At 35.9% G+C, this 20,228-nt stretch overlaps 1 protein-coding gene across 3 annotated transcripts in view; it reads right to left on the bottom strand.

Moving 5' to 3' along the window:
* NDFIP2 (Nedd4 family interacting protein 2) overlaps window positions 1–20,228 on the bottom strand; it is a 45,170-nt gene that overhangs the window by 7,246 nt on the left and 17,696 nt on the right. For 2 of the 3 annotated variants that reach the window (XM_027880914.1, XM_027880915.1), the window contains exons 2-6: window positions 19,595–19,751; window positions 18,021–18,148; window positions 14,193–14,252; window positions 11,089–11,176; window positions 2,706–2,830 (exon numbers count right to left, since the gene is read on the bottom strand). In XM_027880914.1, the coding sequence (XP_027736715.1) occupies window positions 2,706–2,830; window positions 11,089–11,176; window positions 14,193–14,252; window positions 18,021–18,148; window positions 19,595–19,751 (558 nt within the window). The remainder of the gene's footprint in view (window positions 1–2,705; window positions 2,831–11,088; window positions 11,177–14,192; window positions 14,253–18,020; window positions 18,149–19,594; window positions 19,752–20,228) is intronic. The other variant, XM_027880916.1, reaches the window with a different exon arrangement.

Below are 20,228 nucleotides of genomic sequence, written 5' to 3'. Positions count from 1 at the left end.
CAGCCTGCTGCTTCAGATATTAACACGAAAAGCCACATTAGTTTAATCTTATCAGACAGGGATGTTCTGCTGACCCCTCAAAAGAAGAGCTTTTGACCTTCTGTATACCCCCTACTGTTAATCGCTGCCAAGAATACCAGCCCCATAAAGACCCCCAACTCATTAAAGTCTTTTCATTTTCAAACCAGCATTCAGTTCCCAGCAGTGAGCTGAACACAACTAAATGAACCTTGAAGTGGCATTTCAGCTGTTCCTGTTAGTGAGCATGCTAGACAGTTTTGTCCTCCCAGTGATGTGGGAGGCAGCTGGAGGGCAGGGTGTGATGGTATTGGAGACAGGTATCTGTGCCTTTACCAGACTCCAGACTTCATGCTTCACTGATAAAAAGGCTAATCAAATGTCTCCAAAACTCACATAATGAGTCGAAACGGAGAGATGTGTGAAAAGTTGCCAGAAGGAATAAAATAACCTACTTGGTAGCTCTGCACACTTCTCATATGCTTCCATCCTGATATCATTCAGTATGTTTACTGCATCCTACCAGAGTGCTTTCTGTTTGCCATTTCTAGGACACTTCAGTATATCAACCAAGAAGTGGGAAAAAAAAAAAAGGCGGTAGGGGGGAAAGAAAGAGAAGATACTGGGCCACATATGCAACCAGATAAAAATCCAAGATATTTTAAAAACTCTAGATATAGCTGTTTTTTTCTTCAATTAGTCCACGCTTTCCCTAGAATAAAGCCAGATCATGTGAATTCTTTGAGGGTTTGATCCTGTACTGCATTCATTTCTATCATCAATGAAATAAAAAAATATGAACAAACAGAACTACTAAGTTCAGTTAAAGAGTTGGTATTCACATTATCCCCATATAAATACTCAATTCCCAGGATTTTGATAACAATATTAATTATATCTTACTTGATAATCAGTGTTTTCAATTCTCTCTTTCTCTCTCTATATATATACATACACACACACACAGTCATCTTAGAGGTCTTTTTCAACCTGGTTGATTCTATGAGATATATAGATAGACAGATAGATATAAATACACTTTTTTTAAAATTACAATTTCATTTAGTTGGAAAGAAGATTTACTACAACAATCAAATATTGGTCTACGTGCATTACTCTCACACACTCTGCGGGCAGAATCAGCCATGGGTGTAGAATTTCCCCAACAGCAAAATTGTGCTTTTATTCTCCAGGTTCTCTCCATCCATCCCCCACCCAGTAAAAACTGACAGAGAGAATATATGTGAACTCAGACTGCTTAGACACTATAACATTTTGTACTAGTGAACCGGAGTAAGAAAGGGCAATACAAGCCTTTGGAGGAGTTTGAAACAAAGGATCAAAACAACTTTGTGTACATAGGCTTGCTTGTGTGTCATGATTAAAATGACTGTCGACACACACCTCATGAGCTTTCTGCTACTGTCTCCAGGAAGGAAGACAACACAGGAACATGGTAATCTTCACTATGAAAAAAAACCACCCCCGAGGTCTTGGAATTGGTTCTAAGATTTTTGAATTATTAACAGATTACATACAATACTTTAATTATAGTCTAGAACACAGTAATTCTTTAGGAAGTTTAGCATATATTAATTTTTGTGTTTGTTATTGAGCACATTTTCAAGCAGAGAGGAATGATAAAACTGACACAATGGGCAAGTTCTGCCCCCTGATTAGTATGCCTCAGGTAAGCTGAAAATACCCCCATGCATAGCTGAAAAATTCATGCCTTCTCTTTCTATTAAGATAAATTCCATCTCAACACCTGAATTCCACCACAGACACCAGAACTACATCTGGTCCAGTAGCATTCCCCTGCTCCAAAGAAGCAAAAAGGAAATTAAAAAAAAAAAAGCTCAAAGAAGGATGCAGTACATGTCCAGGAAGGGCTATCTATTAAATCAATTTAAGTTACTAATACACACAAAGGGGAAAAAAATTTAAAAAAAAAAAATTAAAATAAAAAAAAAATCGTCACTGGCAGAACATATAACTAAGTTATCCAAGATCTCTTTCTTCATTAAAAGGGATGAGATTTTAAATGTTGTGTCTCAGATATGCAGAATTTAAGCTCAGAAAAAATGATTACATTTTGCCTAGCATCCACTTAGCTACGTAACTTCCATTTGGCTAATGTACCTTTCAGAAAAGTATCTAGTCTTGTTGCCATGAAAATATCAAGAAATGAAACATGTAAGATGGTAAAAATGCAAATAACTTCATATTTAATTTTGACTTGATTTGATAGGTAGCTTACAAGGAATAGAAGCACCAAATATAAGGAAGAAATGTTTTCTGATATTCCTTCACAACAAGCCAAGACATTTATAAATCTTTCATGCAAAACACTATAATACCAGTGATATTTTAGTTACTTGCTCCACTTATGCTGTAGACTTTTAAATATCTGTGCAAAGAATGAGTCATTCTGCATTTATTTTAGTGGACATGTGAACATCAAATGCTATGTCAGGTAAAAATAGATTAAGTTTCATCTTTAGTAAGCATATATTATATGGCAAGTAAATTCTCTCTGAAGACAAAGTTCGGAAAATTCTAGGCTCTCTGTTAAGCACTAGAATTTATTATACTTGTTTTTAATTCCCTAATCATGTAGCCTTGAATGAATTGTTATGGGTTCGTTCTGCAAACAGAGTCTGTACACTGCGAATCAAGAAACATACCCGTACAATGAGAATCCATTTGATCAGGGAGAGACCAAATCCACAGATTGCACCATACCTTCCAGCTATGGTATTTGTTATACAGAAGGATAAACAAAATCCAATCCAGTTGAAAATGAACGCCACTATAAAATAAAAGAAACAGTAGCTTGTGTTAATCTGTATAGCTAAGCAAACAGACTTAACAGTAATTTCACTTTTAAACTACTAAGGACATGCTTACACAGTCAGTTAATTCCCTTCCGGTAATTCAGGCTTTCAGAGATTGACTTTGAACCCAGACATTCCCCGTAGTATAGTCACTTAATGATGACAAAGCAAATGGTAAACAGGGTGGAACCTACTACTTTACACAAGAGAAAATGCCAACATAGAATAAAGCATTACATTGCAATAGACACCTAACCAGATTACAGTAGACATGAAGGGCAAATTCAAACAAAGAACTACAACATACAAGATTTGGATTAAAACAAAGAAAGAAACCCTCATTACATTTTTATAACCTTGCATTGTAAACATACTGTAGAAATGAAGATAAGGTGAGAAGCTGATGTTTCATGGGTGACTGTCTTCTCATTTAAATCTATATTCAAGCATAGGATATAAGAAGCCTTGGAAGTTTCACACAGAAGCTCAAGAAATCAAGGAACAAAGAGGATATTGAGCAAAACTACCACTATGGCTCCAATTAACAATTTTACACCACTCCCAGCAGTTTAATAACTTAAAGTTTCATATCTGCATATGTACTTGGCAACCAACATCATCTGTATTGACTTCAGTCTGCACATATTACATCAGGGTGTGGGAATTCACAATTAGGGTAATGTCCCAGCTCTGGGAGTCACTGAGAGTATCTGAAAACAAATCTGCCAAACAGAAGAGTTGCAGGAGCTGTTGTAAGAAGACAACTCAGGAGACTTCTGGAGAGAACAAGACACTGGAAAATTGAAAATCTTAGGGAACTCCACAGTAAACACAAAAATCACACAAGAGGAAATCGTGAATGGAAGAGGAGCAAAGGGGGACAAAATCCCTGCATACAAATCCTTAATATTTTAAATCCCCAAACGTAGCCACATAAAATTCAGACAGTAAATCACTACAGGAGAAAAAGTTTGTCTTTTCCGTTAAAATCTGAATGCAGAATGCTAGGAACAGAAAACTGTTCAATAGTTTTCTTTAAGTAAATTTGGAAGCATTATCTATAAACAACCACTGTTTTTATAATTTAAAATCTTGTTACAACTCCTCCAAAAATCCACGTGAAGATGGTATGATTTGTCCGCAAGTGCAGAATTAGACTGTAAAAATGCAGTGGAATTCTATGAACTGTAAAGAAACTGAGGTTCCAAGAGAAGTTTTAGAAGACTTCACATCAACATAGCCATGTAGTATAAGTGGGAAAACATCCTGCTTTGGTCAGAGCCAAAGGGAACACATGATGGCAATGAGAATTCTTACTTTTATGCCGATTAATAATCTTAAAAAAAAAAAAAAAGGGGGGGGGGAGGGGGACCAACAACAACTTTAAATAAATGCTGATCCAAATTAGTATTGAAAAACCCTACAGAAAAAAATTGACCCTAACATCCACCTATCTTTCCAAACACAGAAAATGCGCTTATATTTGAGAAAGCCTGGTTATGCTGTTTTAAAAAAGGATTTCCCCATTTTAAGCAAGCTCTCCAAATGTTATTCAATGCATCCTCTGTTCTTGCCTCAGTGTAAGAGTTCACTTCTCTTTCTTCCCACTACTTAAGCTACAAAGGCTGATTGCGATTACAGATCCAAAGACATCTATGTTAAAAAGGAGAGAAGATCCAGTGGACTATGCAGACTAAAGAAATTCCCAGAACATGTACAATTTTAATAGCTACATATTAAGAAAAAATACAGTACCTGAACTCATTTGTACATGCCTTATAAAAATTGGAGATTTCCCAGTCATAAATATATGAGGGGAGAAAATTAATTCTTATAATCAGAGTCAAACACAACAACATTTTTATCCTCCTTTCAACCTAATGTAAAGGAATATTCAAAAGAGAATCTACAGCCACTGGATAAGTATTTAATGGCTATTTAACACTGAGTTATTTGCCCAGCTCTTGAAAGAAGAGGCATCAGCCTGTTCCAATGTTGTTCAGAGTAAGTTTTTTTCTCCTTTAATCAGTGTGCTGTTTCATCAAGTTATATAAGCAGTCAACATCAGCAGACAAGACAAACTGTACAAAAGTTGTAGGCTATGGAAGTTCACACGTCCCAATAAAACTGAGGCATACAGAGAAGAAAAATCTCATTATTTAAATTCTTATTTGTAACCATCTGCTAGAAAAACTGTACAGTATGGACCTAATCAAAATTCCCTGTCTTCAGCAGCATAAGGAATGTGTTACTTCCATGTCCGTAAAACTCAGACAAGGTATTAGGGAGATTCTCCCAATACTGCCTTGCTGTTTCAACAAACTCAAGATGGGCAAAAATAATGTCTACATGTTTCCAGTCTTTCCCATTATTTCTCTCTCACATTCCATATCCTGTTGCTACTTCAAAAATCATCCTCCTTGTCTCATTCTGGTTGCAAAAGACACTATTTACATTCAGAAATGCAACTGTTGCTTTTGAGCAGACTGAAATTCCTTCCAATTGCTTTCCTCTACATCAGGATTAACCTAATTTGCCTACATGTATACCTTTTTCCATTGTCTGTATCCACATGTATCTGCTGCCAGCCATGCAAGCTCTCTGAGCTTTATCACTTACACTGCACCTGGTAAGAGTTACTACAGTTAATTCCTGTCTCAACTAATTATTAATTCTTGCAGCAAAAGTTGTTTATAATTTCTATCCTTATGTTGCCGTAGAGAGGCTACAGCATAAGTTCCCCTTACCAAGCAGAGGGAGAAAATAGACTGGTGAGGAGAGTGACTAGTAAAAGGAACGATCTACTAATTTCTCTAGAATTACCAACTTCCTTCTCAATCTACTAGGAACAACGAAGTTGTACAGCTGTAACAAATGTATCCTCCACTATTTGTCCGCAACCACTCACTTTGTGAAATGTAAATGACACTGTTCAGCTCCCATGAGATTCCCACACGGACAATATACTTGCTGTGATACTAACATATGCTACCATAATGAAAACCATTCCTAACACTGAGATAGAAAGTCTAATGAGCTGCTACAATCACATCATGGTTTTAACTAAAAAGTATTTTTAACTTTTTGTTTGCCCATTGTCTTCATGCAGCCAGGTACCGCATGCATCTTCTAGACACCCACTGCAAGACACACCACTATGCAACAAGAACAGTTTCTTATCCCAAAAATTATTACATTCCTACTTGAGCCCAGCTTTGACCTACTGTTGACTTTCCATGAATAAATTTTAGACATTTAGATGAAACTCAGGTTGACTGCACTGGCATCATGATTTCAGCATCTTCCTTTGATACTCTAGCACTATAGTATCACTTTTATCAAGTGGGACTTGACAAAAGTATGATTTTTGAGTGTCACTCCTGAAGTGACATGCAGAGGAGAGAGTAACTCTATATTAATGTAATTCACATAAAAAGAATATAAACAATAGTGTTATTTGCTTGTGAACACAGAACTCATGATGAAACAGTTAAGTTGATTTTTTGGGAGGAGAGTTCGACTAAGGGTTTTTTCTAATAAAAAGTCTTCCTGATATCCAACGCAGCACCCAAATTTACACTTTATTTCCCCTCAAGGTTTTCAGCCAAAATATAAAGCACAAGAATTTTGAGTTATACATATTGAAATTCATCAGGAGATTAAACCATGTCAAGCATACTACAAATTTGCTTTTCCCCCAGTTGTTCTTGTACTTCACTTGATCTTTTTTACTCAGCTTTCCATAGCTATGCAATTATCACCTACCTTAAGTTTTGTATTCAGCATAATGAAAAGAAGCCAATAAAACTAGTTGAAGACTTAATGCTGGTTCCAAATTTTAACCATGGCTCAGCCTGTGATAAGACTATAATGGCAACTACATATACAAAAAGCAACCATGCTCAGTTATATTCTTTATTCCACAATTTGTCCAACTGCTTACTGTTTTAATATACAGCAAACACCAAAGAGCTTAATGCTTCAAACCTGGCCTAGACTTACTAAGCATACTGCAACAATATATAATACTCTCCAGATCTTCATTCACCACTAGAAATTATTCTTCCCATTCCTGCACAGAATTTATTCCATTCTTAAACTGTAATATGTTTTTGATTCTTCCTGAGGGCTCATCTACATATTGATGATGATCACTAGAAGTACTGGCTATCAGCTTCCACAGATCAACAGACGATTAATGTTCAGAAACTTTCCTAGTAAATGTACTCCTACTGTTTTATTACCCTTATTGGTAAATTTGTCTTAATGTCCAACTAGAAGCTTCTTCATTCCAATTATTTTGTATTATATCCAGTGAGTACAGAGAAGCTATGTAAGTCAATTTCTTTTTGCAGTGAGAAAGAAGTTAGGTGACTGTGTATGAAGGTCAGCCAGGCTTCCCTAATAACCGGAGAGAAATAAGCACTCACAGAACAGTTGCTTTATCTCTTTCCAACATCTAAAATTTTAGTCAGGTGACTTCCCCTCAATTTCTCTTGCATGACTAAGGGAAACCTGCATGACGTTTGTGACACAGACATACAGAAGTTAGGTTTCCTAAATTCACACAGAGGAATACTCCCATGGAAAATTTAACCACACTTCCTGCTCCTCGGGAAGCATACACGAGGAGGCTGTGTTTACCCTGAGCATGTGCCACAACTCTGCCTTCCAACTTGGGCCCACTTGAAAGCCTCAGAGCAGGTATCCTAACGGTGTGCAGTTTACTGACTGTTTGAGGCATCTAATAGCTTTGAAAATGATATGAACATTAGTTTACAAAGTTTCAGTATGATCATTATCTGTTCCAATATAGCATCTACGACAATATGGACGTTTACATTTCCCCACCTAAGATTATTTTATTGGTGTGAGTTGTATACAGTGCTTAAATTGCCCAGATGCTCAAAAAGAACAAATCAGATCTCTGTATGAGAACTTAAACTTTGGTTGCCTGACTGACCACTTTTCTCCATCTCTTCCTCCTTATTAACCCATCTGTGGAGTTCAAATTATTATTCATTTTTCCTACATTGCAGGGACAATTCAAAACTCCCTTACATGGTTTCAAAGAATCCAGATGAGCTCTGCAATTCTTCTCAAGGTCCAAAGGAAAAAGGCTGGTTGATATTTCTAAACCATTCCTTAAATACAAAGGACAACCATATAGGCCTCTTATTAATATCCAAAAGGAGCTCCTTCAGATAATGTACCAGGATGAGCCTATCAGACATAATTCAAAAGACTTCCACTACAGGCAGATTAAGCATGAAATCAAACCCTTTGGTCATGACAGATACTTGCACTATCACAATTACATCTGTGTTCAAAATGGAATGAAAGAGCTCAGAAATTCCTCTCTTTTGTTGTGCATACAAAAAAAAAATTACTCTGAGAAACTCACCTATTAGTAATTTCCTCTGGCATTCTGGAAAGTTTCTACTATGCTCTATAAGGCACAGCCCTCTTAATAATACATAATATAAAAAAATATATGAAGCAGTCTGATAGCAAATTTTTTTTTTGCATTTTGCATTCAAAGCAAAATGAGTATATTCACTAATATATTCATTTACTTCAAAATGAGAAACTGACAGACACCAGCCCGGACCATTAGAGAGCAGATTCTCAGCTCACCAACATAACCAAAGAGTTCAGAGCAACACCTATGAATAATTAATCATAATATGATTTTACCACATATTAGAAATAAAATGGGTTGTTTTCCAAGTTTTCACTCCAAGTTTTCACACCAAGTTTCTGAATCAAGCCAAAAAAACCTACCTGTTCACACAAAGGACTTCTATTCTTTAGACTATATTGTTTCATTCTGTTTAGTTATGCTATACAGAACAGTACTTTATAACTTAGATGGGAAACAGGGCTTTAACTCGCGTGCACCAACTTTTAAAACAAACAAAAAAACCCCAAACAGACCTGGCCACTAGATGGCCTCGAGACAGCAATTTTATTCAACTTGGGCAGCTACCACTAGATGGTGGCTACATATCAGTAAGTGATTGCAATATGCAGGTAAGCTCATTAAGAAGTTTATATCACTTGAATAACATGAAATTAAAGAACTAACTGTTATACTTAAAGGTATCACACCCCCCTCCCAACCCCCAAGATCTTTCCACCAACGCTGTACTTGACACTCAGGAGAGGAGGTGGGAGTGAGCATCTGGAACAAGCCCTTTGTTCATGCTCCTCTCACTAGAGAACAATTCCTGATCTAGTTCTCCTACATTTTAACTAAGCGAGGGAGCTTCTTCGAGGCTCCCTGTGATCTGCCACCCCTACTCACAGAATTTAAACATACCCCACCCTGAAAAAAACCCAAAAGATAGCTTTACTGAAATTTTCATTTTAATTCCTGCTCTCTTAAATCTACCTACATCAACATTATGGAGACTTTTATCTCCTTATCAGAAGGACACAAATACACCACCTGCTGTTTACAGTATACCCTCATTATGTTGAGCTCATTTTTCATCTAGTTCTCCAACTTCCCTAAGAAAAATTACTGAAAATCAGTACTACAGGTCTAACTGCCATGAGCTTTTTGTGAACTCTTCATACTATGAGAACAGACAACAAGCAAACTTTATCAATTTCCATATGTAACCAGTATCCGTAACAGACCCCAATTAAGTATACATTTGCATAAAGATCTTCAAATGTGCAAGCACTCATTTTATGCATTTCCTTCATGGGCAAGTGAAATTTGCATTAACAGTCTCAGAATAATCAAGAAAAAGTATGATCTACAGAGTATTTTTGTCAAAAGTGTAAAATTAGTGCTCTGTGCAGTCAGACTCAATCAAACATTTATTTGAGGAGAAAGCTGCCAGTTTATCCATGTAAACATCTGCGTTCTTGAAGGTAGACACAAGGTTCCGGGCATGTAGATTTGGACAACCGTGACTTTAAGGACCTAAGACACATTAAAGCCAACAATTCCCTTGACTTCCAATTGCAGTGCTAATGAAGGACTGAACCAGGATTTAAAAGCAAGAACAAGTTCACACAATACAGAACCTAAATAGGTTAAATACAAAAAGTAATGGAACATAGGAAAGCAGAGGGGGAGGGAAATAAAGGGAAAATAAAAATGAAGTTATACCTCCCTTTGCCCCAAGATTATATACCCTTTCTGTGGTCAAACTACAGAAGAAGGTCAGACAACAAAACCCACTTTGTTACCCTATAAATGTATTTATAGATTTGCTATGTGAGGCAGACACATTTTTATCCCAAGATGCAAACACCACATTGTCCCAGCACATCACATGCCAAACATGAAAAAAAAACTTCTGTGAAAGCTTTGTAACCTGCACCTGTAACAGCTAAATAGAGAGATTGCAAAAAACATTAGAGAAAAAAGAGATAATATGACATGGGTTGAAAGACATAAAGGAGGTTTCACTGGATAATCAATTGGTTTTCATCCTGATGAATTCTAAAAAGGAACATATAGATCCTCAAGACCAAGATACCATCCAGGATACCAAGCACATTTATTTCAGAAAGGGAAAATATCCTTACAAATCAGAAAGAAATAAGCAATTAGGCAAAGCAGATGCAGCTTTTTTCTAGAAATAACTTCTAGTTGCTAAATCTATCTTTGCTTAATGCATCACATACATTACAAGACATGCACAGTGTGCACACATATTATGAGACGAAGCGCTACAGTAGAGCTGGTTGCAATCAGGTTACATGAAGACAGTGCATTTTTATATGCTAGTGGTTAGTTCAACCTGAAAATGAGCATGGTTGGATTTCTTACGAAAATCCACTACATGGATGGATGGCTATTTAACTCACTATGCTAACATCAGCAACTTTTATATAGCACATCATCACTCTCTCAATTTTTTTCTAGTTAAAAATCAACAGATTTCTGTGATCTAGCCTTTAATTCAAGTTAGTGGTCCAACTAAAAGATAACAAAATTTTACAATTCACAGGTAACAATGCAGCCTTGCTAGGCTTCCAGCATTTATTATGATTTTTCTTTGTCCCCTTATCTGTGACAGATGCCACAAAAAAAAAAAAAAAAGGAAAAATATTTGCTGCATCTGGAACAGGAAGCGTTCAGGTGTACAGGTAGAAAAATCTTTTCATTACAGTACATTAATGCAATTTATCACAGCTCTCTTTTATATTCCACAGAAGAAAGGTACAATTAAGATATACCTCAGTAGGTCTGGGATACAAGATAACTTACTGAAAAATGCCAACATGAAGATGCCATCATTGCCCACTCTAAGCTGATCTGCATCACTGAAATCATCGCGTGGTGGATACTCTTCTTCCTGGATTTACAGGTTAGTGATAATTTAGTGAAAAGTTTAGAATAACTATCTATAGGATAAAGTATTAATCATGTTTCTAAAGCTAGAAGAAAATTGACATTTCTGTAACATGTCCACAACAAGGAAGTTTAAAAGAAAAATAATTTATAAAACAGGTCCTATTTATTGATTATTTTGACATAGTCCAAATTGTCTGTTAAAGTTTCTGTAGAAGATATGTACATATCGCCTATTCATCTTCAGTGAAGTTAAAAGCTATTTCAGATTAGTACTTTGATGATCAAAACCAATATAACTTTTTTTTTAACTGTAACTGTCTTGATATGTAGCCAAGTTATTAAATATTTTTTGAAAAGTTATCACATAATATGCTCTATATTTTTCCTGCCATAAGCGTCTTCCAATACTTCCCTAAATAAAGAATAGAAGTTTTAGAAATAAATTGCTGATACAACAACACTGCACTAATCAATTTTACAGCCCACACAAAAACACCAGTAACGCATAGAAAACCTCCAGGGTCACTAGAGGGCGCGAGCACATTAGAGGTGTCTAAAAGTCTTCTGAACTCAGCACAGTACTCAAGCAAAAGAGAACAGAGATGTCAGTCAAAACGATCCAAAGATTTCTCCGGTTGTGTCAAAATACTGGGCCGTAAAATACTGAAAGTAAGAATTTGTTTTGTTTCTCAGGACTCGATTTTCAACAGAACTTGGCAGATACATAACATGTCAGTTCTATGTACAGGTAGAACATTGCTCCAACTGTAGACTGATAAATGTAAAAGTTTTCATGACGACAGCACCTACTAAAGAGAGTCTGATGAAAACCAAGACAAATTAAACACCACTTTTATACTTAAATGAGTAGCATCAAAACAATGTGACACAAGTTTATTAATGCTGTCAGTAGCAGCAGTAATATGGTCTAAACAGAAGCATGAGTAACATTCTTTTCCTATTTTTTTGCTCAAATTAACATAATTTACAAGAACTGAGACAAAAAATTACCTACAAAAACAAATGAAATCAAGGGAGATCAATTCAAGTGAAATTTACTTGTCAATTTCATCCGGAAGCACTTACTACTGAAATAACATTCAAGACTAAAATTTAGGGCATGAAACAATCACAGTCATCTAAAGCTCTGTCACGTGATCCACATGGTCCCCTTTGGCAACAGTGCAAAATAATTACCAGGGTACAAAGATTAAGTTAAAAATGTGCTACAACAACCTGTAACAACTCAAGGCAGTCAGCTTTACCCTGAGTAACATGGCTGCGAAATTCCAGCCGTGCTCTGTATTTCAGATTAATTAACAAAGACACTGCATCAGGTAACTTAATTTAATAACACTGCTATTCCCATAGACAATTCCAAGGGAAGCACAAAAAGCTAGCTCAACAACAATCTTAAGGGACTATAATTCATCTCTACATAATTTCAGATGTCCCTAAATGGTCATCATAAGTGACTATGAAAGCTTTAGTTTATTTAGTTCAACTTTGCTGCAGCTACAAAACTGATGGGGGAAAAGGGAAGGGGAGGATGGGCTGAAAAGGCATTAAACAAAGAGCTGCATTTGAATGTGTTTATCTCTGAAATGCATGCCACAAAATTTCCTTTTTTCAAGTCAGGACAACAAAAAATATTTTCAATTTTAATTTCCCACTGTCTACAAATTCCATATAATAATTTTGGACTTTTTTCTAAACTGTCTGCCAATTACTGTACTTCATACAGGCATTTCCAAAACAATTTGTGAATTATACTCCATGCAAAAAGCTGCCTCAGAAATAAGAAAATTTTGCTCAACTATAGTAACAAGTTTAGCAGTTTGCTCTGTATGCATAGGCTTTCCTAAGGCTTACATATGTGAGAAACACAGGTCAATACACAGCCTGCAAATATAAGAGCAGACATTTGCAAGTAGGCACTGCTGTATTAAGTGTGAACAAGTTGTAATTTATCCTACTCCATGTCAAAAGGGAGCATTAAACTGAGTCTTACTTACTGTCTCCAAAAACTGGCATATGAAAATTATCAGAACATTTCAGAAATTAAATACTTTCCCGTGCTTAAATCACATTCAGCCTACATGCACATCACTTAGGACTACAAGGTTTCATGAGCAGTCCTGCACACAGAAAACAGCAACTGAGCGCTGCTCAAGTCCCACTAATACTGTCTGTCTTTCACAGTGCTCTCATTTGATCTAGTTGGTGTCAACTGCCCTAGTCCTTCTTCAACATATAGTTGTCTGTTATCATGCACTGAGGAATGAATATGGGCAATGAAGAACAACTGTCCTCTCTGCTGATGCTTAGAGCTAAACATAATTTAATAAAATACTTCTATTAGATAGTGGCCTTTTTATCAATGAGATTGCATATTTTATTTATAATTTTTTCTTCTTAATGAGAAGAATGTAACAACACACAAATCAACATGATGTGTAACACTGCTTCATATTGCAGTATTTCTTGCCTTCTAAATAAGTTGACATCTGTATGAACAGAAAACTTGTTGCTCCTATGACCAGAGAAACATCTAAACAGTAAATTATATTATCGACATAAATGGCATGTCACATAGTAATTTCTCTAAGCAAAAGAAAATCAAATGGTACACAGCATCTACTGAAATCAAATCCAATAATTTCCTGTAAACAACAGCCCTCTTTGTAGTATTCTGAAAGAGGAGGACTGTTTTTTCCTCAGTGCCTTTAAAGATCTTTCAAATTGAAATCTAGCATGGCATATAGGGAGAAAACCACCTTTAATCAAGTAAAGAACCACTAAACTGATATAAGTCTTCCCAATGCAATGTTTACAGCAAAAAACTTCTACAAAAGAGTCAAATTACTTAATAAACCCCATAAATGATACCTTGAACATAGAAAACAATATGGAGAAATTAATAGTGGGGGGAAAAAGACACAATGAATCCCAGAAGCATTTGTTTGCCAGCAGGAAAATTCATAGTGAAGTCTAAACTAGAGAGAACTATACCATACCTCTGGACGACTGAGGAATATTTCATCAAACAGACTCCTAGATTCCCTAAACTGGGCGTGCTAAGCATGTAAAAACAGAAAAACATAAGACAAATGCAACTGAAAAGCATTAAGTAAAAGCCATTCATTGCAACATACAAACAAGTAATTTAACTGTTAGCAATATTTTTGTCCATTTAAACTGACTTTTCAAAACTGACCTTGATAATTTGAAAAGGAAAAGACAGGATAACTAATGCTATCACTACTGATGACACAAGGCTGGTACAATTTCTCTGATACAATGAGACATATGGGAGCATTTGGAAGGAATATATGCTTATACACAGTCTCTTCCTGTAAGATAAGCTACACATAGAACTATGTAAATAAGTACTGAAACTTTCAGTAAATATTTAGATTGTTCATATTATATGAATATATTACCTATGATGTGAATGCAGGGCCTATGATGTATATAATATGATCCCATTATGGTTTTTTTAAGATCCCTATATGATTTGGGGGAAAAAATATAAAAGCTGTTTATTAAATGTGCTACCCTTTCATGCCATTTTCCTCTCTTTTGCTCAATGAGTAAATTCGTAACCTTCTTCACTGGACACTTTGGACTATACCATGAAAATTATCAGCTTCATGTATCACTCAAAGCAACATAAGGACATTTAACTTCTTCCAACTCTTCACATTATTGCATAAAGAAACAATATATCCTCAGTTTACAAGGAAGAAACTAGAGGAAGAGAATGTTGCAGAGTTCAGATTTGTAAGGGCACTTATTTCATAAAACCCGAAAAATCTACATTATATCATTTGTGTGTATTTTGCAAAGTCTGTAACGTGCAAGTCAGCTACCGTCTGCAGCTGTCACTTGTGAAAGTGAGAAAACAAACTCTGCACTACTGTTTCTTATCACTTGTCTGTTACTCCACAGGTACTCAGAGCTAAATCCTTCCCCTAAAGATGGCAAGCCCCTCTAACTGTAACCAGACCCTTTCTTCTTATTCCAGCCATCTGCCAGATTAAGACCATTTTATTATACAGTCTTAGTCCATCTCAGTGTAAGTCCAGAGTTATTAAATAAGGCAGGGATTTTGTGGCAGTATCACATGGTAAGGTAATTAAAATGGCAATAATTAAAGCTGCACTGGCACATAATTTTAGTATCATCTACAAAACCGAAATTCAGCTTCAACATTTCCTACTTTTCCCCAAATCCCAACTTTGCAACTTTAATACTCTTTCTTTAATATAGCTTGTGTTTGTGCATGCATTTGCTTAAAACAAACAAACAAACAAAACAGAAAAAAACAGAAGCTCTTAGCAGTCAGCAAGAATGTGACTTTCAGATACACTGTGTAGACTAGACTACTGATACTAACTTAGTAACGTCTTAGTAAAGACTAGAACTTTTTATTCAGCCTCTAGTTTGGGGGAATGATTGTGTGTTCTTACTGATTTTTCATAAGCAAGTGAAATTCTTGTGGTGTCAGCATGGTAGTTCTCGAATGTCAAGTTCTACTGTATGTTCTAGCAAAGCAGACTATGTAAAAGTTTACTTTTCTCTTCATCACCATATCCAACTTGCCTAGAGCCTCTTAACTCCAAATTTCTTTTCTCTCCCTAACTCCTCTTTTCTCACATATCAGTTTCAACTCCTTATCCAGTACCACATTTTAGCCCCACCTGGTCCCTTTTGCCACCAATCCCAGTTTATCCTTTTCCCTTCTGTTTCTCATTTAAATCCCTGTACTCTGTCCATACCACTTGTCTCCTTTCATCCTTGCCTTTTCTTATTTTGACTTAGATCCATCCTCACTGATCCCTGCCTGTTCCACTTTGAGCCAGTTACCTCCTAACTCAACTAAAACCAATTTCTCTTCCCACAACACATTAGCTACAGAGGGTCAGCTATTGTCCTTCTCTCTACCTACCACTGATGACAATTGAATCAAGTGGTTTTCCACCTTCACTTCTAACTGAAGGGCAGGAATAATAAAATAACTTCAGAGCATACCAGAAACTGCTATTTCTCAGTTCCCATGTTTTCACCAAAAGCAGTCAAGAGCAGCCATAAGGTGTATCTACTTTTAGTTCTGTAATCCCACTGTGACACAGAACACTTCAGTATGCTCTCTGGGAGCAGCAAGTCTGAAGTCCCATCCCCTTCAGAGCTATGAGCAGCCTGAACTTTGTCATGAAAAGACAATCTCCACACATTTACCAAATTTGAAGCTATTATGCATCAACTGAGGAAACTCACTTTCTAAAAATTTGTTGTTTGACCAAAACCAGGCAGACTCTCTGAAACAGGGCAAAAGATGTTTCTGTCACAGTGTCCTGAACTTTTAAGAAAGATTTCCCAAAAGTTAAAAAAAAAAAAAAAAGCTTAAAATTACAAGATAAAAAATAATATTTTTTCCATATTTGTTTGTTTTGCTTAGCTTTATTCTCAAAAATTGGTTGAACTCCAGGCTAAGCTGTCAAAGAAGATTCTCCGTATGTCTGAAATTTGTGCTTCATACAATTCTAGACATATGAAGTTAAAAGCAAGGAGAATCTTGCGAGAGCTGCACATCCTGTCTGCAGCATCACAGGTACTCTAAAAGTTAGGTTTGGGTTGTTAATGTTCCAAGTTTGTAACTTCAGATTGAGGGCTTCACTCAGATCAGTATTTCACCAAATATTTTACTTATGTGATGAGCAGTAAGGATAGACTACACAGCAGTTAAAACGTTACAGCTGGAGACCATCAGCTCACCACTGAAACTTGGCAAGCAGCCATTCAGATCTCCCTGGTTCCCTACTGCATTTAGTAAAACAGATCCGTGGGACACCTTCACTGACCATGTTACACAAATCCACTTTTAGCTTTAGCTGTGCATACCCTGGAGTGAGTGAGTGTTGTGCACTGGGTACTGCACTGCAGTCAAGGAACAGCCTCCTGCTGGTTGAGCAGAGGGTATTTTCCAGTCACAAGCACTCTGTAGCCAGTAAGATTTTAAATATATATCAAACGCAATCACATTTTATCTCTAGGAGGAGATTTTTAGTGAAAGCACTGGAAGACTTATTTAGGTATCGTTACAGTCAATACTACCAAGCAGCAGAATTTCCACATTTCAATTCTTAAGAGGAAAGAAGAAATTTGCTTACAAAACTAACACTTATTATTAATTGCAGATATCAGTTTTCTATTTTGAAGATTGTACTCTAAATAAGGTTAACTCTTTAAAAACTATAAACACTGAATATATGTCAATTACTTAATTTACTGTTTACCATAACTCGTGGTGTATGGGTTTTTTGTTTGTTTTAAAAACTTGGAGCTTTTCTTTGAACTTCAATATTTAAATTTTCATGGAACAAACAACGGGGACATTCCCTTTAAAAAAAGATCTATGTCATTTGGGGTCTTGCCCCTTCCACACTGTTGGAATACGCCCTTTCTCTCTAAAGGTCTTTGGTCATATTTTACCATCCAAAACACTAAATATCAGCAATAACTCTACAAAGTAACATTAGTAGTGGATACCTAATTAAAAGTTGACAAATTACTGGATAAAATATTAAAACAGGGCAAAATTTAGCTTTTGAAGTTGTTTAGACAAGAGCTACATCTCAGAAAAGAGTGATTATTATATGTTTTTCACAGTATTTTACAACTAACTTATACTACCTATACAAAACCTAAACATCCAAAATATTTAAGTCATCAGCCCATTGTTATTTTAGTAACAGATCATAATATGGGCCCAATTGTTATAAATAATTAACTAGCCTAACATGTTTCACAAAACTGAAAGAAAGAAGAACTATACCACTTACTCGTTGGGCAACTTCTGCTGCAGCAGCTGCCATTGCTGCAGCTTTGGCCTTCTCAGCTTCATCATAAGTAGGAAGAGAGGTAGCTACACTGTATGGAGGTGGTACAGGATAAAACTCATTCTGTGTTTCTGTTAAAAATAAAGAAGTTATGTATTTTTAAACCAAAAAGATGTCAAGAATATTAACTTTTACATGCACATAATTATTTACTCTTGAAGTATTTTTTTTTTTTACAAAGGCTGAAATTCATGATATTTGCATTTCAAATAAGGTGGGGATTTTTTAAATACTTTTATAAAAACTAGTGCAGCTTGATGGTACTTTTGGCTGCTACCCAAAGCAGAAACTTTAACATAGATGCTAGCAAAAAATTTATAAACAAAAATCATATTACCTTTGTTATATCCCTGGGCATTCCAACCAAAGGCTTTTTATCAAATCATACAAAAGACATGCACACAAACATCCTAAAAAAAAGCCTTTAAATATCAATATCAACCTGTTACTTAAGTCTAGTAATAATCATGCTATATTCTTATTAGGGTGGCCTTGTTGCTAACTCCAGTTGCTCTGTGAAAATCAGTTTTTCCAAGATTTCAATTTCAATACATTCTTTTAAAAATGTTCCTTCCATCAAAATGGACCACAGACTTCATTCCTCTATGCTGCAAGAGCAAAACATCATCCCACGGAAATATTAACAACATTAATTAAAATCTACTGAAAATACACCTTGATCTTCCTCCTACAGCCAGCAGTAGCTTGTAACAAGATTGCGTAGGTGGTAAAGATTTGTCAGCACACATGGTCAACAGATTTGTCAGCACACCAACACAAGGATGTTATATACAGGGATATATAGGGATAATTCTGCACAACTATGTATTATACTTGCAAATACTGTCTCAAAGGACAGGGACAGGAAACTGCTCTTTTAACCAACATTAAAAAAAATTAGGTTGGCTGCTACTTCTAAAGTATTTATTTGGCACATAGGAGACACAAATCCACGCAACTTTACTTAAACAGGAACTTCGATGCTGCTTGCTGTTGTCTCCCATATCCCAAAGAAAAGTCACAACCTCATGAGAAAAGGGGTAGTGAATAAATGGATAAAGAGACTCCTGTTATTCATTTTTCAAGAGAAGTTTTACCAAGAGCCTTTAAAGCAAAACTAACCTTTTCATGACAACATTTTCACAGAAACAATGTTACGTACTTCAGAAGTTTGAGGGTTTTGTTTATAAAGAGGCAATGAAAATTGCTAATGAGGCCTAATAATTGAGCACTACTCAAAGATGCAGATTAAATGTAGAACTGAACTACACACAGACTTAAATAAAACCTATTATACTAATTAATGAATATCCATAAGTCTAGCAATTTAGAACAATCAGTGTAATTTAGGAGTGTGCTGCTTCTGAACAAACCAAAGGGCTGTATACGAAAAGACAGTTTTTACTGCGATTGTGTGCTTAGGGGAAAAAAAAGCATACCACAGTATCGTACCACTTTAAACCAAGTGATGATTCATACACACTCCTCCCTGACAAGCTGTTATGTGAGAAAAATACCTGAAGCTGCAGCTGCTTCCACAGCTATGCTACAGTAAGGTGGAGGGGAAGTATCAGCTTCAGATAAGGCTGCTGTCTGGGGAGTCTGCGTAGTCTCTGTAGACGTCGAGGGCTGCTCAGCTGCTGAAGATTCTGGGGGGTCATCCTCATTGTGAAGCTTAAAAGAAAAACATAAAAATTTCAGAGGCATTCAGGGAATACTTTCCACAACAACCTAATACTTGCAGAACCATGTTCAAAGAGAGAAGATTACTCTCATCAACAAAACAAAAAATATTTACAAACCAACAACCAGCATGTGACTAATAAAGTAGTCCAGCTAAATTCTTTTAAGCAAACAGCTAAAGATAGTCTTAACTGCCTTGCCTTTTTTTTTTTTTTTTTTTCGAAATGGATTTCTTGTCATAAGAGATGTTCAGAAAGTCTTAAAAATCTCGAGTTTTTCAATGTTTACTAAACGGGAAAATACTGTTATATGAGTATTTTAACACCATTATGTTTTTGATCCTAAATACATTCATAAAATGTCTCAACCCATTTTAAAACAAAACAGGTGAGAAATACTATCATTTATTGCATTGATCTAGAGGAAATAAAAATTTAAGACACATTTCGACTTCTGTAATTGGGATCT

Source organism: Empidonax traillii, unplaced genomic scaffold, assembly GCF_003031625.1.
Source record: "Empidonax traillii isolate 1590-97213 ecotype Southwest subspecies unplaced genomic scaffold, ASM303162v1 scaffold78:size1262613, whole genome shotgun sequence".
NCBI lineage: Eukaryota > Metazoa > Chordata > Aves > Passeriformes > Tyrannidae > Empidonax > Empidonax traillii.
The sequence above is the reverse complement of the archived record's forward strand: the minus strand, read 5'-3'. Positions and strand labels throughout refer to the sequence as shown.